The sequence below is a fragment of the Rhinopithecus bieti genome, unplaced genomic scaffold (assembly GCF_001698545.2).
Source record: "Rhinopithecus bieti isolate Rb0 unplaced genomic scaffold, ASM169854v2 scaffold_11744, whole genome shotgun sequence".
NCBI lineage: Eukaryota > Metazoa > Chordata > Mammalia > Primates > Cercopithecidae > Rhinopithecus > Rhinopithecus bieti.
Genome location: NW_016807094.1, coordinates 2621023 through 2646045, shown reverse-complemented (window position 1 = coordinate 2646045; position 25023 = coordinate 2621023). Strand labels below are relative to the sequence as shown.

The 25023-nt window shown below is 46.1% G+C and overlaps 1 protein-coding gene across 1 annotated transcript in view; it reads right to left on the bottom strand.

The window, feature by feature from the left end:
• Positions 1-25023, bottom strand: part of BACE2 (beta-secretase 2) — a 116303-nt gene that overhangs the window by 39568 nt on the left and 51712 nt on the right. Inside the window, exons 2-5 of the mRNA XM_017880217.1 lie at positions 17316-17404; positions 5712-5928; positions 1958-2086; positions 392-526 (exon numbers count right to left, since the gene is read on the bottom strand). Of these exons, the coding sequence (XP_017735706.1) occupies positions 392-526; positions 1958-2086; positions 5712-5928; positions 17316-17404 (570 nt within the window). The remainder of the gene's footprint in view (positions 1-391; positions 527-1957; positions 2087-5711; positions 5929-17315; positions 17405-25023) is intronic.

The window sequence follows — 25023 nt, the reverse complement described above, 5'->3', positions numbered from 1 at the left end:
TTGGTTTCATTCTGCTTATTTTCGTCCTTCTCTGTCCTACACTGATGAAAAATCTGCTTATTTCAACCTCTTAAACCCAGCTTAGGGACCATCAGTCCAAGATGAATGTATGGTGAAAGGTGTAGCTCAGATAGTCCTCTTCACTCACCATTTAATGGTAATTTTGTCCTATGAAGCTAAGTGATTGGGAGGATGCAATATTTGTGGTGGGGAGTGAAGACAATTAATTGATTTCAACTTACTGTACAGCAAGGCCCTGCATCTTTTCATGTAATTAGCCTTTATCTTACAAGGTAATGTACCTTCTATTGGCATCTACGGGTTCCAGCTGGCATATTTAAGTGACCCAGGCACACACAGAAAGACACAACAGAGACCATAGCATGAATACCTCTCTGCAGTCCAGATTAAGGCTTTGGCCTCCAATTTCCAATTTCAGAATTTCTATCTGGTAGTACCACTCCTCCTTAATAGGGGTATACCAGATGTCTCCTTTATACAAACTTGGTTCAATTCCACCCAGGACCTGGGACAGAAAATATTTATAGGTATAAGAGAAAAAATACACAGACATATCAACAGGTTACACAGAGAAGCATGCGCTTGTAAAGAGAAACTTGACTGCAATGAGGGCTTCTACTTTGTGATGATGTCATGAAACAAATACTAATGCTTAAAAAATAAACAAGGAGCTGGACGTGGTGGCTCGTGCCTGTAATCCCAGCACTTTGGGAGGCTGAGACGGGCGGATCATGAAGTCAGGAGTTCGAGAACAGCCTGGCTGGCATGGTGAAACCCCGTCTCTACTAAAAATACAAAAATTAGCTGGGCGTGGTAGCGGGCACCTGTAGTCCCAGCTACTCAGGAGGCTGAGGCAGGAGAATCGCTTGAACCAGGAGGCGGAGCTTGCAGTGAGCTGAGATCACGCCATTGCACTCCAGCCTAGGCAATAGAACGAGACTCCATCTCAAAAATAATAATACTAATAAAATAAATAAATAAATAAATAAAATAAACATGGAATGTTATGGGTCCATGTCTGCAAAAGTCAGATGGTATTAGGCCCTCGTCTAATCAAGATGCTTTGGGGGGTTTCTCTTATCCAAAGAAAGTACATACAAGTTTAGCTTTACAATATTGAGATTTTTCCTTCAAAGAAATGCAATAAGGCAGTTAACCACACTGACTGACAATTATTTAGTTCCTTGCAGGTCAGACAACAGAAGAACAAGCACTTCCCTGATCAAAGCTTCGTTTTGCAAGATCATAAAACATTTCCTCATAAATCCTATGCTATCCTCTGCCTGGAAATGGTAGCAAATGAAAGTAGCTGAGGACCAGGGGTGCAGAGCCCGCCCCTCATAGTCAGACAGCAAAGGGACTGGCAGCACCACCTTCTAGTGCATTCTTCTGTCTCCTACTACTTTTGACATCTGGGTGCAGGGCCCTGGAGGAAAGCTCAGGCTCCAGCACCTCCGTAGTGCTGATGGCCTTGGTTCTGTTTCAGTAGCAAACACTTGTGCTGTGGTGCGCGCGTGCCTGCGTGTGTGTTGAGAGAGAGAGAGAGAAAGGATCTACGAGGGTCCCTGTTTCCCTGCCAAATTTATGAACTCTCCTTTGCCCCCTACCCACAGTCAGGTCCACTCACCACACCCCCCACCGCTCCTCACTTGCCCCTCCCCCACCCACAGAAAGCAGTGCCCTTCCAAGGATGGTAAAGAAAAGCTTTAATGGAATTTGGAGAAGCAATGAGAATCATCCTTCCAGATGGCAGATGACATAAAGGATTGTCTAATTTTAGCCATTTTTAAAAAGATCGACAACAAGGATGATGAAAGTTTTACAGTACCGACGCACACCTACATGCCTAATATTTCTGCTCAGGTGTTTAATAAAACAGAAAAAAGAGCCCATCCATCTGTGATTTTTCGCCCCTTTAAGACTGAAAGATACCCACAAGACTACCTCCGTTGGTCCCAGATCCAGCAACGGGCAACCCGGCTCCACACATCTGCATGGAGAAAACGTTGGGGATGTTTGCTTGTGTCACCAGGGAGTCAAAGAAGGTCTCCAGGGAACTTGATGGCTGCGGGAGGGCGACAGAGAGGGACACCTGCTTAGGACTCACAGTGTAGACACGGGTCACCCAATGTAGATGCCACGCACCACAGACAACATTCCTGGTGTTTATGTTCGATTTTTTCATGGTTCAACAATACACCAGCTTGTGATCGGGTCGAGGAATTCAGAAAGCCCCAACAGAGCTTCCCACTGGTTGGTATTTTTCCTTTGGGTACTGCTCTGTTGTACAAATAAGATCGTATTTCTGGAAGCCATTCGACGCAGGCACATCTATCATCATGACTGCCTTGTGAGGGGGTGTGAGAAGCCGTGGAACTGGGTTACCGTGGCAGGTGGTGGATCCTAATCTTAGGCATTTGAGAGTAAGGAGAGAAGAGTTTCTCTAGGAGCTGCCATGGGCGCAGACATTTTTGTTCGCCTGTCAGCCGCAGCTGTCCACCATGCAAATAAGAGGTGGCTGACCAGGGAGGACAGCATCTCCCGGACCCCAGAGCCTGGGGCAAGGCTTAGCTCTGCCACATGAACTCTGGCGGGAAAGAAGCAGGAAAGGCACAAATCTATACTCCAGAAGCATAAAAGGCTTCTTATTCCCCGAGGCCAGATTTCAGAAGCCCTCATGTGCTCTGTGTCTCCCTCACATCTAGCAAGACATACAGAGGATACCCTCATTTCTCCAGAGAGACTCAAAGGGAAGCGGGGAGGTCTGCAAACAACTGTGAGGTGCGGGTGTGCTGGGGGTGCTGGCGGTCATGGAGGAAGTTAGTGATAGACCCGAGTTAAGATTTTGGCTTTGACAACTGGGAGACACTGGAGTTGGTGACCCTGAGTTGTCAGTTTTTGATGAAAACGTAATTAACTATAGTAGCACAGAGGCTACAGGCATCCCCCGGGTGCCTATGGTCATTCACAGGAATGATTATTTACTATCTGTGAGAATTAAAACTGTGATTCCAGAGGGAGTGAGAGGGGGACTCCACCATGGAACAGACACAGATCTTCCCATTGGTTTAATCCATTTGTGTTTGACCTCCTACTTGTTTCATCTCAGCTTCTGCAGAATTCTGAGGCAGAATCCAGCACGATTTCCACATGCAATGTCTGTCAGAACACTCATGGGCGTTTGGGTCAACCAGTGAGACAAAATCACCTCTTGGGATAACAGGGTGGGCCTGGGGGTGCCCCCAGCTGGTGTTCTACCCACCTTCTCGAGAGGCAGTAAAGCAAAGCAAACACAAAGGGGAGACTGGCTCTGCCACTTGCCAGCCGAGTGACTTGTTCCTTTGCTTCCCTGTGAAACGGGGATAAGGGCAGCCACCTGGAGCTGCTCTGGGGCTTAAATGGGCCAATACTTATAAAGCACTTAGAACTGTACCTGGCACACAGTGAAGGAGCTGCAATCATTCTGTCAAGTCCTTCTTCACTAGGGCTGTGCCTTGGGATTCCCCTAGGGACTTAAAAGCATCCAGGTGCCCACAACCAACCCTGAGAGAATCTGATTCAGTGGGGCCCAGGAAGGTGCAGTTTTAGAAGCCCCATAGGTGTTCCTGATACAGCCTTGACAGGAAGCCCCTGGAATGGACCAGGGGCCACCTCACAACCTGAGCACCGCAGAGCGCTCAGTGCACCTGCCTCAGAGACCCCTGGGGCAGTCCGCCCAGCCCACCCTGCAGGCCCTGTTCCCAGCCACACTCTGCTTCCTATGAGTCCTATTGCTTTCTCCTCAAACCCTGGAAATGGGAAGCCAATTGTCAGTAATCTTGGAATTTCATAAATGAAAAGATAAAATGTCTCACAGTGAATCGGGAGGTCTGAGCAAACCCCGAAGGGGTCTGTTCTCACAGAAGCTTTACATATTATTAATTCCAGGCAATTTAGGTTTCCTCTATCAACTTCGGAACAATTCACATAAAACCAGTCATATACATCTTTCATTTCTAAACAGTCACATACAGATAAAGCACTTTGAAAATGTGTTTAGGAATGCAAGTTTCCATCCATCTGCAATTCCCTATGATACAGAGGACAAAAGGTTCATGAGCCAGCCCTGGCTCTGCAGGCAGTGAGAAGCTCCATGTTCTGATTTCAAAGGGGCAACAGCTCACTGACCCTCAATCCCCACATCTTGAAAACGGGGAGAATAAGGCAAGGCGCGGTGGCTCATGCTATAATCCCAACACCTTGAGAGGCTGATGTGAATGGATCACTTGAGCCCAGGAGTTTGAGACCAGCCTGGCCAACATAGTGAAACCTCGTCTCTACCAAAAATACAAAAGGCGTTAGCCAGGCGTAGTGGCGTGTGCCTGTGGTCCCAGCTACTTGGGAGGCTGAGGTGCGAGAATCACTTGAACCCGGGAGCCAGAGGTTGCAGTGAGCTGAGATTACACTGCTGCACTCCAGCCTGGAAAATAGAGTGAGACTCTCTCTCAAAAAAATAAAAAAAGTAAAAAGAAAAAGAAAAAAATAAAACGGGGAGAATATGACCTTACAAAGTATGCCTCACAGGGGAGTCATGAGCACTGAGTGACCCACATCTTATCTTGTATCTTCTCAGCCTAGGGCCTAATAGGCTTTCAGTAATTGTGATTCTGTCTCCTTGTGGGGGCCAAGGGTTATAAAATTCCTCTTGCTCTCCCCACCCCATCCCCATCTGCTCATAAACTTGAGCTGGAACGATGGGAAGAATATCCTCCCGGGACAGTGGGGGCGTGTTGCTCTAGCAGTCACTTCTGTTTCCTTCCACATGTAGCTCTGGTTCCAAGCCTAATGCTAAGTAAGGTGAGGCCAGGCCGTGGTGCCCAGGTACGGGGCCAGGAGAGCTGGTCTCCTTCTGCAGTTCTCGATGCATGCAAACCCGTGTGGACTCCAGGAGCCCAGCACACACCCCTGGTGTCTACTCCCGCCTGCCTTTGGCAATGCCTCCAGGTGGAAATTCCCCTGCCTGCCTCCCTCCTCCTGCATACAGACATTATTTCCTTTGGGTAGGCCCCAAGTGCAAATATTTGGGGAACATCCAATTCTGTCTTTCCCCATTTGGGGAGGCTCTGGTGATGGCAAGAGCAGAGCTCCACAATTCCTCCGGGGCTCACCACCACTGGGAAGGGCTGGCTATCCCCAGGGCATGCCTTCAGGCTGCCCATATTCCCTGCTGGGTGTTGGGTGTCTCCTTGGAGGTGTCCCCTGCAGAGCCAGGAAAACAGGCCACATCCCAGTCTGGCTGAGGGCACCATCCCCTGCCTGCGTTCCAGGGCTGCCCGCAGCCTCCATCTTCACGCAAACGTATGAATTTAATAAATATGTTTTCTTTTAATCCTACCTTAGTAAAAACTCCTAAACACACATCACGATCTACATGATTCAAATTCTGTTAACATTTTAAACTATAAAACGAAAATAAAACAAAAAGTTAATGCTATTAGTCTGTCTTACAGGAAGGTTCCAAGAATCATGCTGTTCACCTTCAATGTAAAAAATGCTTGGAAATATAATGGTGTGAATACTGGTCTGTTTCCACCACATGGTTCTCACTGTCTCCAAAGACAGCCCAAGACTCATGTGTCAGCCCTTTCATGACTGATTTTCAGAATCTCATCCTATTATTTGATTTCCTTAAATCCATGGATTAGCCTTACCTTGGCAAGTGTGGCATAAGCTAGGCCAAGTATTCCATTCCATTTAATCCCAGGCAAAAAGAAATTCTCTGATTCAAAAATAGTGGCAATGTTGACAAGAAAAGAACTATTGAAGCCTTTGGGGATGGTGACGAGGTCTTCCCCGACGAAGCCCGTCCAGCTTCCTTGTGTGTACTTCACAGTGACGTCAAAGCCCTTGGAGCGGTATGTGCTAGACCTGGAGAAAGAGAAGAAAAGTCTATTGTATTCTATTTATTTATTTATTTATTTATTTATTTATTTATTTNCCGGATCTCAGCTCACTGCAAGCTCCGCCTCCCGGGTTTACGCCATTCTCCTGCCTCAGCCTCCCGAGTAGCTGGGACTACAGGCACCCGTCACCTCGCCCAGCTAGTTTTTTGTATTTTTTAGTAGAGACGGGGTTTCACCGTGTCAGCCAGGATGGTCTTGATCTCCTGACCTCGTGATCCGCCCGTCTCGGCCTCCCAAAGTGCTGGGATTACAGGCTTGAGCCACCGGGCCCGGCCTATTTGTTTATTTTTGAGATGGAGTCTTGCTCTGTCCTCCAGGCTGGAGTGCAGTGGTGCGATCTCTGCTCACTGCAACCTCCGCCTCCCGGGTTCAAGCGATTCTCCTGCCTCAGCCTCCTGAGTAGCTGGGAATACAGGCACACATCATCATGCCCAGCTAATTTTTGTGATTTTAGTAGAGACGGGGTTTCACCCTGTTGGCCAGGATGGTCTCCATCTCTTCACCTTGTGATCTGCCTGCCTTGGCCTCCCAAAGTGCTAGGATTACAGGCGTGAGCCACCACGCCTGGCTAAGCCCATTGTATTCTCTTATGTATCCATGTTCCCGAGCCACAAAGATAAGGTTGCCATGTCCAAGGCAGCTATCCTAAACGCAGAAATTCTACTGTAAGCCTGTAAGCCATTCTTCATCATGAACAGTATCAGTGTTCACAAAGGGACAGCTTCCCCCAAAAACATAATTGCTAATGTTTTGGTAACAGTGTTTTCCATGTCATGTGGAAGGGACACACTGGTATAAACATGTGGCTTTTGAGTTTAATTTTTCCCTATACCCAAGTTAAACTCTACAAGTCAGGTGTTTTGCTTGGCCACTGTAGCCTTTGAAGGACACAACCCAATCTGGACACCTGCCTGGCCCTCCGGCTTTGCAGGGCTGCTGTGCTGCTGCTCTGTGACACGGGTAGGTGCTGGCACCCTGGAGGGAGGCTCCACCAGCCTGCACCAGCAGCGGCTGGGGTTCAGGTTCACACATACAACTCATGTGACCAATAATGACCAAGTCCTACCTGCTGAAGCCCATGTCCTTCATGTCACAGGTCCTTCTCAAGGTTCTCCCCCAATGCCCCAAAGCTGATTATACTCACACCAAAATATGGGCAGTGACGCTAATGGCATGCCAGAACATGAATCACTGTGACACGACCCTGAGCCTGACACTCACGTGGCCCTGGGGGTAAGAGCTGCTGACGCAGAACGACATTCACAAGATCAGAGAAAAGTCCTGCCCGCTCAGTTTATGCTGCAGTGAGGAGAGACAATGCATGCAGGAATGGTGGTTACGGGGAATGAGAGCCACCCAGGGAATAAAGCAGGCAAGGGGACCTCAAGTGACCCAGCAGTCAGAGAGAACTCTTGGATTCGGCCATGTTTGCATGAGACCTGAATGAAGACAGTCAGACCTGGGGCTCTCTGGGGACAGCGCATTGTGGAGATAGGACAGCAGGTGTTGAGGCCCTGGGGTGTCCCACCCTGCAAGGTCATTCCTACACCCATTTGAGTTTGAAAACTGCTGGAATATAGGAAGGAACCTAAGAAACATCTCTAGGCAAATGTCTGTGAACTCAAACCACGCTCCTCCTAAGAATATAATCACCATCCTAAGCTAAATATCAAATCACCCAGTAGATCACGCTGAAGCGATCCTGCTCGCCTGCAGGCTTGATTTCACTCTGTTTTAATAATCAGTCTGCGAACATTAACACATGTTAATAAGTCTTTGTTGTGGGATTACATGAACTAGCGCAGTCTTGCTTAAGGTCAGTAAAGAAGTTCGGAGATGACATGATCATTCATTCATTCATTCATTCATTCATTCATTCATTCATTATTTCTTTTCAAGGTAAGGTCTTGCTCTGTCATCCAGGCTGGAGTGCCACAGCACAATCATGGCTCACTGTAGCCTTGAACTCCTGGACTCAGGAGATCCTCCCACCTCTGCCTACTGAGTAACTGGCACTAGAGGTGCACACCAACAAGCCCAGCTAATATTTTTCTTTCTTTCTTTTTTTGCAGAGATGAGGTCTCATTATGTTGACCAAGTTGGTCTCAAACTCCTGGGCTCAAGCAATCCTCCTGCCTTAGCCTCCCAAAGTGCTGGGATTCCAGGCATGAGCCACCATATCTGGCCTTTAATTCATTAATTCATTATTGGTGTATCTAATAAGTGTTAAAAATATTAACTATCTTTAATTCAGTAACTGCACTTCTGAGACTCTGACCCTAAGGAGACACCCAGGAAGCAGACAGAGGTTCATGTGCTAAGATGGTCGTGATGTTTTATGCATAACAGCAAACAGTTGGAAACCATCCAAATGCTCAGTAACAAAGAAACAGTTCAGTAAATTACAGCATATCCATACGATGCACTATTATGTGCCAAAGAAAAAAATGTTTCTTTTTCTAAGAAATTTTAAATGATGTAGAGAAAAGTTAAAAGAAAATGCGTCAAAGAGACAGAATCTCCTTCAAAACTATTTATTACACTCAAATATTCTCAGTGGCTAGCTGAGGTGGCAGGATTGGGGATGGGGGGACTCCTTGTGGTTAGGTACTTCCACATTTTTTGCATATATAAGTTTTATAATCAGGAAAAATGTGATTTTATGAAGGTCTAGCAAACAGATTTTGGGGAAACAGCTGATTCTAACTTCAAAATGGGGTACAGAATCTAAAGATGGTTGGATTTTAACATTTGCCTACTATCTTGGTTCACTCCACCATGATCATAAAGTAAGAGAGGCATTCAGTGAACGTTTTCTGTGTGCAAATCTCCCGACAATGGGCAGGCACAGAAACAGAAAAGTGACCACAAAGGGACCTTAGAGAACTAAGGGATCCATCAGAAATTACCCAGGTAATGTGCAGTCAGGTCTTTGAAAAGGGGTATCTGAAGATTGGTGGAACGCCAAGCTTTAGTGCCAATATAAATTCAGACGTGCCTGCCACATGGGAGGGGATGCACATGCTTATGTTGAATAGCAATAAAAATACTAAATTATTCAGTCCATTTTGACAATTTGGGTTCATTCCTCAAGTTCAGAAATATACTAAGACTATCTTGAAATGCTTGGAGAATACGATCTAGTACAGAGGTTGGCAACTTTTTTCCATAAAGAAACAAATAATAGATGTTTTAGGTTTGTAGGCCATAGGATCTCTGTGATAACTACTCAGCTCTTAAACGTAATGTGGAAGCGGCCACAATGTGTAAGGAAACTTGCATGGCTGTGTTCTGATAAAACTTTATTTACTAAAACAGGCAGCAGGTCATATTTGGCTCATGGGCTAGCCTTTGCCAACCCCTGGTGTATTAGTCCGTTTTTTTACACTGCTGATAAAGGCATACCCAAGACTGGGTGGGTAATTTATAAAGGAAAAGAAGTTAAATGGGCTCACAATTCTATGTGACTAGGGAGTCCTCACAATCATGGTAGAAGGTGAAAGGCATGTCTTACATGGCGAAGGGAAGAGAGAAATGAAAGCCAACTGAAAGGGGTTTCCCCTTATCAAAGCATCAGATATTGTGAGACTTATTCACTGCCATGAGACAGCGTATGGGGAAAGACCACCCCCTTGATTCAATTATCTCCCACGGGGTCCTTCCCACAATACATGATAATTATGGGAGCTATAATTCAAGATGAGATTTGAGTGGGGTCACAGTCAAACCATACCTCCCGGTATGGTAGAATAAGAATAACTGTTTGTTGTTGTTGTTGTTGTTGAAATGGAGTCTCACTATGTCACCCAGGCTGGAGTGCAATGGTGCCATCTTGGCTCACTGCAACCTCCGCCCCCTGGATTCAAGCGATTCTCCTGCCCCAGCCTCCCTAATAGCTGGGATTACAGGCACATGCCACCATGCCCAACTAATTTTTGTATTTTTAGTAGATACAGGGTTTCACCATGTTGGTAAGGCTGGTCTCAAACTCCTGAACTCAGGTGATCCACCTGCTTCAGCCTCCCAAAGTGCTGGGATTACAGGCATGAGCCACCTTGCCTGGCCCTGGTAGAGTAATTGTATCTTTCCTAAACAGTCTAAAGTGCTATGACTTCCTTTTGAAAAATTTAGTTTTACTCTGTCCAGGCTATAGAAAACTCCGTAGAATTTCTAGTGTTAGTAAGAACCTGAACCAGCCTGCATATCTATTTAGTATATCTGCTCTAGTTTCCTGCCCAGGTTGCTGGTCCCCTTAGAGGGAGTACTCTGGATATTTTGGTGTCATTTCCAGAGAGACAAGAGGCAGCTGGAGTTATACTGCCTGGGTTCAAATATGATTTCAATACCTTATTAGCTGTGTGACCCAGGGCCAAGTTATTTACTCTCTTTATGCCTCAGTTTCCTCAACTAAAAAATGGCGATAATATAATAACATCCCTCATGAAGTTAATTACGCAGATTAAAAGAGTTAATACTGTAAAGCATGTAGAACAAAAGCTTGGAACACAGGAGATATGCCACAAAATAGCTGCTATTATTATAATTATCTAATCATTTGCTACCTTTCTTCAGTCTATGAGTTATTATTAGAAAATTCAAGTCTGTTAGGCCATGTTTGCATTGCTATAAAGGAATATTTAAGGCTGAATAATTCATAAAGAAAAGAGGTATGATTTTAGCTTATGGTTCTGCAGGCTGTGCACAAAGCATGGTGCTGGCATCTGCTTCTGGTGAGACCTCAGGAAGCTTCCACTCAAGGTGGAGGGCAAAGGCAGACACAGTACATCATATGGTGAGAGCTGCGGCAAGAGAGAGAGGAGGAGGTGCCCGGCTCCTTTAAACAACCAGCTCTCATGTGAATTAAAGGAGCAAGAACTCACTCATTGCCTTGATGAGGGCAACAAGTCATTCATGAGGCATCTGCCCCCTTGACCCAAACGCCTCCCCCTCAGGTCCAACACTGAGAATCACATTTCAACGTGAGATTTGCACCCAAAGCAAATCATCAGGAGTTTTTGTTTGTTTGTTTGTTTGTTTCTGGAAAAAGCTCCTATAGAGCTCCTCTTACTGAATCTAATGCTGCCTCATTCTAAAGTCCAAACACCCCATGGAAAGCAGCCAATGTGTGTGGGGTGACTTGGCTAAGGAGGTCAAGGAGAGGTAGTGACGCTTCAAGCTCTTGAGCAACCAGTGTCTAAAAGGCAAGAGTTCCTCTCTGCCCTGCACCAGCTCTGTCCAACAGAACCTCCTGCGACGACAGAAATATTCTATCTATGCTGCCCAATAAGCTGGCCGCTTGTGACTAATGAACACTTGACGTGATTATAGTGCAACTGAAAGACTTAACTTCTATTTTATTTAACATTCATGCACTTTGGGAGGCCGAGACGGGCGGATCACAAGGTCAGGAGATCGAGACCATGGTGAAACCCCGTCTCTACTAAAAATACAAAAAATTAGCCGGGTGCGGCGGGCGCCTGTAGCTACTCGGGAGGCTGAGGCAGGGAATGGCGTGACCCGGGAGAGCGGAGTTGAAGTGAGCCCGAGATCGCGCCACAGCACTCCAGCCTGGGCGACAGAGCAGACTCCGTCTAAAAAAAAAAAAAAAAAAAAAAATTCATTAAAATAGCCACATGTGACTTGTGGCTAGGCCTTGTAGAAAGCACAGTCCAAGATACTGTTAAAAAAAAAAAAAAGGTAATTCTCGGTTCATATTCATATTCTCTGGGTTCCTTGAACTAAACCTCTGAGTAAAACCCCACAGAAGAATCATAAGTGACTCTAGGGGTTATTAGTAGCATAGAGTTTCCAGCACTTTAAATAAAAAATACGTCTTCATCTTCATTTTCTAGCATCCCACCTATTGGGACTAAAATACTTTGGCTCTCAATTGCTCTGCACAATAATTAAATGCATGGAGCAAGAAACCCGGATGGGCTTCTCCTTGGCAATGTCCATTCTGGGTGCTCAGAAACAGCAATCAATCAGGGATGTGGGAGGCCAGAAAAAGCCCGCTCACAGTAATAAAAACACTTTGAACCAAATTCAGAAGATGTTCTACCTCTGATAAGAGTGCTCAGGGAATGCAGGATTAAAAAGTGAAATCAATTGAACTGAGGGGAAAAGAGCTGCAGAACATTTTACTATTTCAAAAGAAACCTGCTGTTGTTTGCAGAGAACACGAAAAGAGAAGGTGGATGTGGAGAATTCTAGAGTTCAATCCTTGGTTCAGTTCTGGTTCTCCTAAGCCACTTGACCCAGGAAATGCTGAGTCTCCTAAAGAACTCTGCTCAGGACCTCCCTGGGACTCTCAGGGTCTGAAATCTACCAGTGGGCTTACTGTCCTGGCCCAGGTAACCAGATTCACCTCTTAATCTTCTGTGATTCTGGAAGTCACCAGACCTGAATGCATGAGACCCCTGAGGTTCAGATCAGCTCAGCCTGCCCAGCCTGGTGGTTCATCAACATCCTCAATAATGTTAAATGCTCACAGGCTCCAAAATGGCAAGTCCCCTTCTATCAGGCAAATGATGGACACGCTTGAGAAATTATCTCAATAATCAGGTAAAAATATCTGTCCTCATTGAATGGAAAGCCATTTGATCTGTATCCAGTTTAGCTTCCTAAAAAAAGTCCCTAATTCCACTTACAAGCATTAGTTGAGGAAAATACATTGGTCTCTTGCTCTGTGAGCTTCACCCCGGATATAGTACAGAAGTAAGGAGACATTTTAATGGAAATATACTTAATTTCCTGAATAGATTCATGGAGGGTCAAGGGATGAGTATACTAGATCACTCTTCAAGCCAACTAGCTGGAGGTGAGATTTTATTGGCCAAAAAAGATGTACATTTAAAAAATGCATGATCTTTTCTTTTCTTCTTTTTTTGCTCTATAGTAACTCACTGGAACATTCACCACCATGAAAAGATGGATTCTGATAAAGACGAGCTCACAAATGACTAATGGTAGCCTGACATCTCATTCCATAAATCAAAGAGATCTTGTCAAAGAACCCCATGCCAAAACTCCAATTACTGTAACATGTTTCAGGAAGCATTAGACCTGAATATCCAAAGACAGGACGTGAATCAGAGGCGGACAAACCCAACCAGAACCTTATTATAACTAAGAGAGATCAGAAGCACAAGCAAATACAGACACATCACAGGGCAGAGAGCTGCAGCTCAGAAAAGAAACCTTTGTCAAAAATTGAGAAGGCAAAAGGATGGTCTCTTGGCTCCCATCAAATACAATGGTTGAAAGCATAACTTAGGCCAACTCTAAAGTTAGATGAAAACATTAGACAAATTAATTATACATAACTGATATTGAAAGAAAATATTCATATCTTTCAATCATAAAGCATATCAACCATAATAAAACATGTAAAAAGCAGATAAAAGGAAACAAGGTTAATATCAATCTAAGAAAGTATTTAACTTGCAAAGCAAGCATGGTAGCAGGGATGCTGTTGAAGGAATAGAACTCGCCTCAAACTCAGAAGTGAGATGCATCATCTCTAATTCAGCCAAGAAGAAACCTTACAGTTCTGTTGAAGAATGGTCTCTTGAAAAGAAAGGCGGTGCCAGGGTAGAGACCCCAAAGGTGAGCGATGTGTTATATGGAATAAGTCAGTCTCTGCAGTACTCGCGAATAAGGAAGGTATGCTGAATTTGAATGGTGGAAGTGGCAATGGGGTGAAACCGACCATTGGGGGCTTTCCCTAGACACTGGTGTGTTCTGTTATTTCTCTTTTTATTTACCCATAAAAGGAGAAACAGATCAGGACCTTGAGTGGTCAGAATGGTGGCAAGGAATCCTGAATTATCTTGTGAGATTAGCAGGAGGGAAGGCTTAGTCATCAAAGGAGTTCTGGATGATCCCAGGAGTTTTCATAGTCATCAAACGCACACGGACTAGAGAAGCCCAAAGGATGAAAAACAGGAACCATCTGCCATTTGAATGCAAACCTGGTGACGGGCACAAAATCCACCTGAATACACCAAACAGGGCTAGCAGGTAAGTAAGAGAGATGTATCCCATGGTAGCCTGAAAGAGAACCACAGCTCAACCAAACACAGCTGAAGGGAGCTAAGAAAGATGCTGGGCTGTCTACGGTTGATGAAATACTGCACATAGTCTTCATGATGCGGAGTATTATTTACCCTTGAAGGTTTCAACAATTGCATCTGCATAGCGAAAGGATGTGTGGGTTGAGAAGCATACTTTGACCATGATGGACTCTGGCTATGAGCAGCTGCCACAGAACTGCTATTTACCTGCCATGAAAAATGTAGCCATCCACAGGGCTTGACTTGCATAGTTTCCTTTAAATCTGGAAAGTAACTATCCACATCACCCTAACCTTGACTTTACTGTGCTTTACTGTTTTCTACTGTATCTTGCATCTACAGACGATGAGAGAAAAACCTATCCTGAGGGGAAAAGAACTGCTAAATGAGAAAATGCAAGCTCCACGTGTGTTGGTTCTGCCCCTATGTGCTGAGTCCCAGTCAGGGGGAAATGTGGAAAACGTGCCACACAGACTAGAGCCCTGGAGTGGAAACAATACAGGGCTGGGACCGTCAGGGACCATTCAGATAAACGGTTCTCAGAGAGCAAGGTCCTATCCCCTAGGGTAAGTTTTGGAAACTCTGGGGGTGTGTTTGATAAGCATGCTGGTTATCCTGGAATGTGAAGGGCGGTCATGCAAAATGAAGCATTGTTCCCATCCCACACCACTTTCCAAAGTTGCTCTGGGCATCTGCATGGGTGAAATCTGCTGGATCATCTGAGCACAGAATGCACCTCCCATTCATATGTGCACAAAACCTTTTCTACATAGGTTTAGTATACATTGCATATTCGCTACTATGGAAATCCAGGAAAGCTGATTCTCTTTCTGTTCGTTTTACTTGGAACTTTCCTAAGATTATTTTCCATTTTGGAAAATCATATCAGCAACTGATAGAGTTTGGATATCTGTCCCCTCCAATTCTCATGTTGAAATTTGATCCCCAGTATAGGAAGTGGGGTCTGGTGGAAAGTGTTTGGGTGCTGAGGTCAGATCTCTCAAGAATGGTTTTGTGCCTTGCCCATAATAATGACTGAGGTCTCACTCTGTTAGTTCCAGGGAGGGCTGATTGATTGTTAAAAAAAAAAGCCTGGCACGTCCTTCCCCTACCCTTGCTTCCTCTCTCTCATGTGATCTCTGCACACTGGCTCTTCTTCGCTTTCCACCATGACTAGAAGCAGCATGAGAGCCTGACGCCATGCTTCCTATACAGCCTGCAGAACCATGAGGCAAATAAACCTTTTTTCTTTGTAAATTACCCAGCCTTGGGTATTCTTTTATAGTAGCACAATAGACTAAGAGAGCAAACTGAGCAGCTTGGGGTGGGTGAGTCTAAGTCAGCCTGCCTTGATCAGTCTACACTGGGTGTACATGTCCACAGTGATGTTAACTCACCTCCAGCATCTGCCTACTGCATGATCTCCTAGCACCACGGACCCAGGGTGTTCATGCATTGAGGTTCTGATTACCCGGTTATACATTACTTCCCTTGCATTCCCCCCATATTACGTCAGGGCACTTTGAGCTGTGTGTGTGTAGATAAGTCATACGACCTTTGCAGTCACTTCAGGGAATGACAAAGCACTTGTTATAAAAAGTGGGTGTTGGCTGAAGGTTTGGGGACTGCTGGTCTCAATGATTGAATTTGGGCAAGTCCCCTGTCTCCCTGACCTCCTGTGCTACAGAAATCAAAATGAGAGGTTTGGACCAACTCCAAGTCCTATTCCATGATGAAGTAGTCCAGAGTGAACAGTTGGAGGTGAGGGCTGTTTGGGGACTGAGGACTTGGATGAATCACAGATCTGAGTGGGAAGGGGCAGCACAAGCCATCGTAAACCAAGCCTCTGCTGCACACACAGAGAGAAACACCACCACTACTTCTACACACGTTTGTGGTTATAGCAACAGCTGGGCACATACTGATCACAGGCTGGTGCTGTATCCCGGAATATCAATGAAGGAAGCTTACCAACACATGAAGCCATAAACCAAGCTATCAGTTCCTTGAGGGAGGGACCAGCCACATTTTTCTGAAGCCTCACAGAGCACTGGGCACCATAGCCCTCTCCCCAGCAAGCAGCTGCAGCCATACGTGTAGGAGGCCCCGTCATTTATGGCACCAAAGTGAAGCCCAGGATGTGGCATAGGTAGAACAGATATACAGGGTTTCCTCTATGCTTTCTTTCATACACGGCAAATCATCTCGCTTTATTAAATTGCCTGACATTTTCAGAAGACTTCAGCTATTCTTCCCCCTCCTTTTGTCCCCAACTAGAGCTGGCCTTTATTCCCTGGAACAAAACACTGAGGATAAGGAAAGTGAGAAAGGGAAGTCAGGAAAAGAATTTATAGTAGGGAAACCCAATATGACAGTTACCAAGACCCTAGATGATTCATGACCCTAAAAAACGAAGCAGCATGTCAGCTTACCTGTTCTGTCTGTTGAGTTTAAATTTCAGGATCGTAAAAACAGTTGTGACATCAAAACATGCACAGCATTTGAGCAGCTTCCAGTTCAGAGGGCGGTGACTCTAGACCCCATGGGCTCCTGCAGAGCTGAAGGCTGCCACAGGCCGCCGGGGGCCTCCCCACAACCCCACCCAGGCTCTGAAGCCTGCATGGACAGGGCTTGTTCTATTCCAGAGACCTCCATCTGGCTCCACTTTTTTTTCTCAACTCCACCCCATAATTGCTCATGTGCAGCCTCAGTCTTGGCCCTTAATACTTTGTGCTCACAAAACTCACTCTTCCAAATGAGTGTTGCAAACCAACCCACAGAAACGGCTTCCATGAACCACACCTTAACCCCTACGGAACTACGTGAAGGGGGGTTTCCATGTATCGCTTCAGCTGAGGAAGCGACCCCACACCCTTGGCCAGAGTGGCCTCACAGACCCCCAAGACCTTGTTCCCTGCTCCAGCCCACCTCCACTGCAGAACTAAAGCTGCTGCAATAACCACCAAAGGGCCACAAGCTCCCTGTGACTTGGATAACTATAGGAGTTGTGTTTGACTTGGATTTTTAGAAAACGAATCTCACATAAATGCGTGAAGGCTATCAGGAGACCCCCGCTGTGAATTTGAGGATGGAATGAACATGCACATATACATACACATGTCCACATATACGTACACGCACATGTACATACACATACATATCAGTATCCCCCCTTAAAATGAAACAGCTTTCTGGCTGTTATGCTCTGCTGCATTTTGAAGCATGTGGATCATGCAGTACCCCAGCCCAGCACACCAGCCAAGGGGCCAGCGCTTACCTCTCTGTGTCAAAGTACGTGTCTATGTAGGAGTGCGGAGCTCCCGCCACGGCAAAGTTACTGCTTCCAGTGTCAACGAGAATCTGTAGCTTTCATGTTTCAAGGAGAGAGAGAAAAAAAGAAAGCATCAAGTTATTTTAATAAGGCAATACTCTTGAATAATTTTTTTAAAACTAAGTACCAAGAATAATTTATCAGTTGGAACAAAAAAAAGTATACTGATGAGGGGAATACAAAAAGCTATTATAAAATTGAAGTCTGAACAAAGTCCATGAAGAAGCTTGCACTGGAGAGGGGAAAATGGTCTTGTCTCAGATACACACTGAGCCTTCAAAGAGAATGGATTCTGTTAAATAACTGGGTTTCCTTTTTAGGCCGTTGGTGCTTGAAACCAAGGCTGAGCTCTTTCTTATCTCTGGGCTTTTGGCCAGGTTTAGCCCTCCACTGGGCTCACCCTCCCCTTGCTATTCTAAATCTCGCCTGGAAACCCCGATCCAACGTGGCCTCCCCTCCCCAGGATGCCTCCCAGCCTCCTCATGGCAGGTGGTGGCCCCTCACCTCCCTGCACGGCACCTGGGAACACCTGTCACAAGCATCGTTTTTTAGGTTATTTGAGATATAGTTTGTGTATAATAAAAACGCAAGATCTTAAATGTTCACCTGGTGAGTTCTGGCATGTGTCCCAAACCAAGATGCCGAAATTTCTATTCACCTCAAAAGGTCCCTTTATGCCCCTTTCCCTTCTGGTCCCCAGAAGCAACCACTTTCTGGCTTTTGTGAGCGTGGACTGGTTTCATCAGTTCTTGAACATTCTATAAATGTAATGATGTGGGTTTCTGTGTGTTTGTTTTTTAGCATGGTTTCTTAAGTGCAACTTGTCTCTGAGACGTCCTCATGTTGCACCAGCCCTTTGTTTTTCTTCACTGTACAGGGACACACCATAATTTGCCTCTGCTTTTGACGGGCCCTTGAGTTGTGTCCAGTTTGAGGTTACTATGAATAAGACAGCTATGGACACACTGTATAGGTCTTTTTGCAGACATATATTTTCATTTCTCTTGGGTAAATACCTAGGAGTGAAGCTTTTTGGATCATAGACTAGATACTTTTTTGTTTTTGTTTTTGTTTTTTGAGACACAGTCGCCCAGGCTGGAGTACAGTAGCGCCATCTCAGCTCACTGCAAGCTCCACCTCCCAGATTCACGCCATTCTCCTGCCTCAGCCTCCTGAGTAGCTGGGATTACAGGCGCCTACCACCATGCCTGGCTAATTTTTTGTATTTTTAGTAGAGACAGGGTTTCACCGTGTTAGCCAAGATGGTCTCGATCTCCTGACCTCGTGATCTGCCTGCCTCAACCTCCCAAAGTGCTGGGATTACAGGCATAAGCCACCGCATCCGGCTGACTAGATACATTTTTAACGTTTTAAAGAAAACTGCTGAACAGGTCTGCAATGTGGGTCTACCAAGTTATATTCCCATGAGCGATGGATCCATGGGCCATTTGGTGTATTTGCTCTGTATCCGCCCCCAAATTTGGTGGTGTTGGTCTTTTCAATGTGAACCATGCTAATGGGTGTGGAATGGTACCTCACTGTGGTTTTAATCTGCAGTCCCCTAGGGACCAATGCTATTGGGCTGTTGCCCTGTATCCCGTTGCTTCACTCATCTTCCGCAGTGAACCATGTCTCAGGGCAGGTGTGTATGTTACTCATCATTTTATGCCCAGCATCTATCCCAAGTCCAGATACATGCCCAATTGTTACAGAATGAACACATCTTTTAGAAATAAACACAGGCCACATAGATATAGCCCAAAAGGTTGAAAAACAAGTTTAAAAAGCTATGGACTAAAGAAATCAAAATAGGCCAGGTGCGGTGGCTCACGCCTGTTATCTCAGCACTATGGGAGACCGAGGCGGGCAGATCACGAGGTCAGGAGACTGAGACCATCCTGGCTAAACGGTGAAACCCCATCTCTATTCAAAATACAAAAAATGAGCCAAACGTGGTGGCACATGCCTGTAGTCCCAGCTACTAGGGAGGCTGAGGCAGGAGAATTGCTTGAACCCAGGAGGCGGAGCTTGCAGTGAGCCTAGATCGCACCACCGCATTCCAGCCTGGGTGACAGAATGATACTCTATCTCAAAAAAAAAAAAAAAAAAAAGGCAAAATAGGCAAGTTTTTGCCTAGGATTATCTTAGCAACAATTATAGAATAATTTTGCCAAGGACCTCAGTTTAGCTGGGTCCAGTGTTTGCCTCTGAGATGACCCGTCGGCCGGATCTGACTCAGTCTCGCTCCCTCTTCCTGGAAACATTCTTCACTCTGGATCCCGGGCCCCACACTTTCCTGACTTCCTCCTTCCCTGACTCCTCACGTTAGTCTCACTGCTGGGTGCTTCTCATCTCCCCCACCTGCTGAAATTTCCCGGGGCTCAGCTCAGGAATCACTTCTGGGATCCAACCACTCACATCCTTGGTGTTCCCACTGAGTCTCGAGGCTTCAAACGCCATCCGCCATCCGCATGTCGACGACCCCGAGGCTTACATCTCGGCCCAGGCCTGCGCATGCACTCTGGGTTCTACCTATTCAACACCTCCCACTGGCTGGCTAATAGTCATCTTTTATGGGTTGAGATGTGTTTTCCAAAAGGAGATGCTGAAGCCCTAACCCCTGCACCTGTGAATGTGCCTTTATTTGGAAAAAAGGTCTTCACAGAGGTAATCAAGTGAAGGTGAGGACCACGGGGGTGAGCTCTAATCCAGCATCACAGGCATCCTTCTGGGCAGAGGAAAATGCACGGAAAGCAGACACACAGGGGGGTGCCAAGTGACAGCAGAGACAGGGATGGGAGTGACACAAGAACGCCAAGGACTGAGGACCATGGCCAGGGGCTGGAAGAGGAATGGATGGCTCCACCTGGAGTTTCAGAGGATGCATGGCCCCACCAACACCTTGATTTCAGACTTCTTGCCTCTAGAACTGTGAAATAATACAATCCTGGGTCTTTTTTTTTTTTTTTTTTAATGAGACAGTGTCTCACTCTGTCGCCCAGGCTGGAGTACAGTGGCACAGTCATGGCTCACTGCAGCCTCAAACTCCTGGGTTCAAGGGATCCTCTCAACTCAGCCTCCGAAGTAGCTGGGACCACAGGTGTGTACCGCCATGCCTGGCTAATTTATTTTTATTTTTTGTAGAGGGGGAGTCTCACTATGTTGCCCAGGCTGGTCTTGAACTCCTAGGCTCAAGTGATCCTCTCGCCGTGGCCTCCCAAAGCGCTGGGATTACAGGCATGAGCCACTACACCTGGCCCATTTGTGTTGTTTTAAGCTCTCAGTTTGTGTACTTAGTTACAGCAGGTCCAGGAAACATCTTGAGATGGGACATCATCTCAGGCCTGGCGTGGACCGAACTGAGCTCCGGCTGCCCCTACCCCTGCTCTTCTGATGGACTTGGCCATCCTGGTCGACGGCAGCTCCATCAGGTCTGGCCAGGCCACACCAGAGGTGATCCCTAGGGCTTCCTTCCCCTCACGCCCCACATCCAGCCACCAGAGTTCCCGAGGACTCTGCCTTCGGGTTCTGGCCCACATCTGCCCACCCCTCACCTCCTCCAAGGAGACTGGGGGTCCACACCACTGTCATCCCCTCCTTGTCCTCGTTGGTGTCCCTGCTTCCTTCCTAGGCCTACTTCCAACCAGCAGCCACGACAGTCCTATTATGGTTAAGTCAGAGGGAGTCAGCCCTCCACCTCCCTCGGCTCTCATGTCACCCAGAGCAACAGGCAAAGTCCTCACATGGTCTGCCAAGTCACTTGCCACGCCCTGACCTCATTCCTCCAAGACACACTGACCACCAGGCCACTCCATGAATGCCCCAGACATGCCCCAGAGGCAGGGCCTTCCCCTAGCCACCTTGCTGGGATGGGGGCTTCTCCCCAGGATAGCCAGGTCCACGTGGCACGGCCCATTGCTCCCTTCCAGGCTTCCTTCAGCACCACCTTCTCCGCGAAGTTGACCCTGGCCGGCCCTTTGGGAGAACTGCTGTTCCTAGTCTCATGCCGGTCTGTGCATTCCCCTTCCCTTTTTCCCACATAACACCACGCCTCTCACATAACAGTGACAGCAGACACTGAACACCACCTGCAGTGGGCTGGGTACTGCTGTCAGCGCTTCGTATATCCATTAGTTTCTTTCAACCTCATAACAGCACTCCGAGGGCAGCACGGTCATCACTCCATGTCACAGATGGAAACACTGAGGTGCAGAGACGCTGACCTCCCCAACTCTACAAGGGCAAGTGGCAGAGCTGAGGCTGGAACCCAGAGTTAGACTCCGAGCTCATGCTTGTAAACAACTCAGCCACTGCCTGGGCCCCATGAGCAATCATACCATTCACGGGGTCCCGGCAGCTCCTGCTGCCTCCCTCTGGCAGGGATTTTTGCTGTTTGCTGCTCTGTCTGCCATGCATGCCTACAACAGGGCCAGGCACACAGTAGACACACATTTGTGGAATCAACGACGGAATTATTCTCAAAGGTAAAATCAAAGACACTCATTTTGCCCTTGGTACAAAGATAACAGATTCCAAAAAAAAGAAACAAGCAAGAACAATGCAGTGTGTGCACACACACCAGCCGTGTGTAGGTTCCGCACACAGTTTTCGAGCTGTTGGCAAAAACAAAGTCAGGCTCCTACTTCCCTAATCTACTAAGTGCCATGCCCCTTCCCCTGCAGGAGGCCGTGGAAATAGTGGAGAGAAATGAACGACAGTCCTGGGCATCTGCCAGGGGCAGTGCTATAACTTGTGGTGACGTCCCTCTTTTCTCAAATGAAAATCTACTTTGTGACTTCAGAGAATTCCCTCCTGAACAATGAAGATCATGTTCACAAAAACTTTGTAGGAATGGTAGAGAAACAGATTTGGGGGATGAAGGTTTGAAGCGAATCTAAAACAATGGCAAAGGCACTCTGCTTTTTTTTTTTTTTTTTAATATACTTTTTTCTTTGAGAGGGAGTCTCACTATGTTGCCCAGGCTGGTCTTGAACTCCTGACCTCAAGTGATCCACCCACCTCGGCCTCCCAAAATGCTGGGATTACAGGCGTGAGTCACCACACCCGGCCAGCAAAGGCACTCTAACTAATGAGATTATAAATGTCACTTTAAACATCTTAGTTTTAGTAAACGAATGCTCTGTTCTCAATTTCTATTTACAAATACACAGCTCCTAGAAAACATGTAAGATCTCGCTCCTTTACAGAGGTGTTTCGGTTGATTTCAGATAGAATGTAACCTCACATATACAAAAATATATTTACATATATATTATTCTATATCATTTATTATCTGGTTCTCCATCCAAATATTAGATGCTCAACAGCCCCACGTTTCAAAGCCACAATTTGGATTAGATTTAATCCTAATTTCTCATCAACGTACAAAAGGGCATGAAAGATTGTGAAATACGTATTTGATTTCATCCCCATTTCCTGTCATACAACTCCTAAAATCTCTGGGATCTCCAAAGTGATGTGTTTTTGTATGCTGTGAGTTGACTGATGGCTGGCAGCCCCAGGTAGCTTCGGGATGGGGGCTGGTCACTGGAAAGAGTAAGGCAGGATTAGAGGACTGGGACTTTCAGCCCCATCCCCAACCTTCAGGAGTGGGAAGGAGCTGAAGGTTAAGCTGATCACCAATGGCCAAAGGCTTCATCAATCATGTCTACATAATGAAGCTTCCACAAAACCCCAAAAGAACAGAGTTCATTCAATTTCCAGACAGCTGAGGTTCCTGGAGGGTGGCGTGTACAGGGATGGCACGGAAGTTCTGAACCCGTCCCCCTACACCTCACCCTACACATCTCTTCATCTCTATCTTCTGTAATGCCCTTTATAATAAACCAGTGTACGTGTTTTCCTGAGTTCTGTGAGCCAATCTAGCAAATTAATTAAACCAAGGATAGGATCCTGGAAATCTTCCATTTGTAGCTGATCGATCAGAAGCACAGGCAATGACCCGGAGCCCGTGACTGGCACGGAAGTTGGGGGCAGTCTTGGGGGACTGGGCCCTCACTCTGGGGTCCGACGCCATCCCCAGGCAGACAGTGTAGGAACTGAACTAAATTAGAGGACACACAGCTGGTGTCTGTTGCAGAACTGATGGATCGTTTGTGTGGGGAGAAATCCCCACACACTTGGTCCCGGAAGTCTTCTGTGTCGATCACTGTGGCGTGAGAGCAGAGGGAAAACAGTGTGCGGTTTTTCCACTTAGAGGACACCAAACAAATCTGCATTTACATGGATTTTACAGGAGATAAATTGTTGGAGGCTGAGTAATTCTTGTATGTATCAAACTGTCGGTAACAGGTCAAAGTAAGTGAAGGAGATCCGTCTCCAGGTCAGTCTGGTTGAACCGGATATTCCTGAAGGGCGGGGTTCTCTCTCTGTCTGCTCTTAAATACTAAACACAAAGTTATCAGTAACTCACCACAACCTGACTCTCACAGAATCCCTGCACCATCTTTTAAACATTCCCCCAAACTGAATTATTTTAAGAGATGAATTTATCATTTTGCATCCGTTAACACACCTTTTTCCTCATCCTCTCTCTTCCTATGTGACACTGTCTGCTATAATGTTTCTTCTTTTATTCTTTTCATCTTTACTATACAGATTTCTGGTGTTTAGTAATTGTTCTGGTGATCTGCAAGCTTTACATCTATTTTTAAATTATTTCAGTCATTTTCTTTATAACTTTATGTGATATCTCTTAACCTCTTCTCTTGATTTAGCAACTTAGAATGGTATTTGTGGGATCCCCACTCTGCACACTTCTAAAAAAATCAAGATGTGACCAGGCGCAGTGGCTCAGGACTATAATCCCCGCACTTTCGGAGGCCGAGGCGGGCAGATTATGAGGTCAGGAGATTGAGACCAACCTGGCTAACACAGTGAAACCCCATCTCTACTGAAAATACAAAAATTAGCTGGGCATGGTAGTGCGTGTCTGTAAACCCAGCTACTTGGGAGGCTGAGGCAGGAGAGTCGCTTGAACCTGGGAGGTGGAGGTTGCAGTGAGCCGAGATGGCACCACTGCACTCGAGCCTAGCAAGAGATCAAGACTCCATCTCAAAAAAAAATCAAGAGGTTTGGAAGGGACGGGGTGCTCTAGGATAGGAAGCAATGGGAAGAAGTGCTGGACTATAACATTATTTTTACTTTCATGATATGCTTTTCTGTAATTTTACATAATGCATGACCATCTTTCTTTTTTACCTACCTGCCAATATTTTTTATCTATTGTCTGTCAGAATTTCCTTCCATGAAGGAAGATGAGTTGGTGAATGTACCTGTGTCACCAGGAATCTCAGTCCCACCAGCCTCTCCATAGGTTACACTGTTGTTTATATATTTTCAAGATTTGTTTTTGATACCCGTATTTTCCACAGTTGCTTAGTCATTCTGTAAGGCAAGAGGTTCTCTCCTTCCTACCAGTCCTCCTGTCCCTGACTTCACCCAGCTCTCCAATGGCTAGGTTTTGTTCAGCCTCCCATGGGCCCCATCCAAAGTTGGACACCATCTTCCCCAAGGGCTTTCACGCATGTGAGCACCTCTCCACGGCCTTTATACTTGAAGAATGATCTGTCTGAGTTTTATGCATTTGGGTCATATTTTTTTTTCCTTAACACTATATATATATATATATATA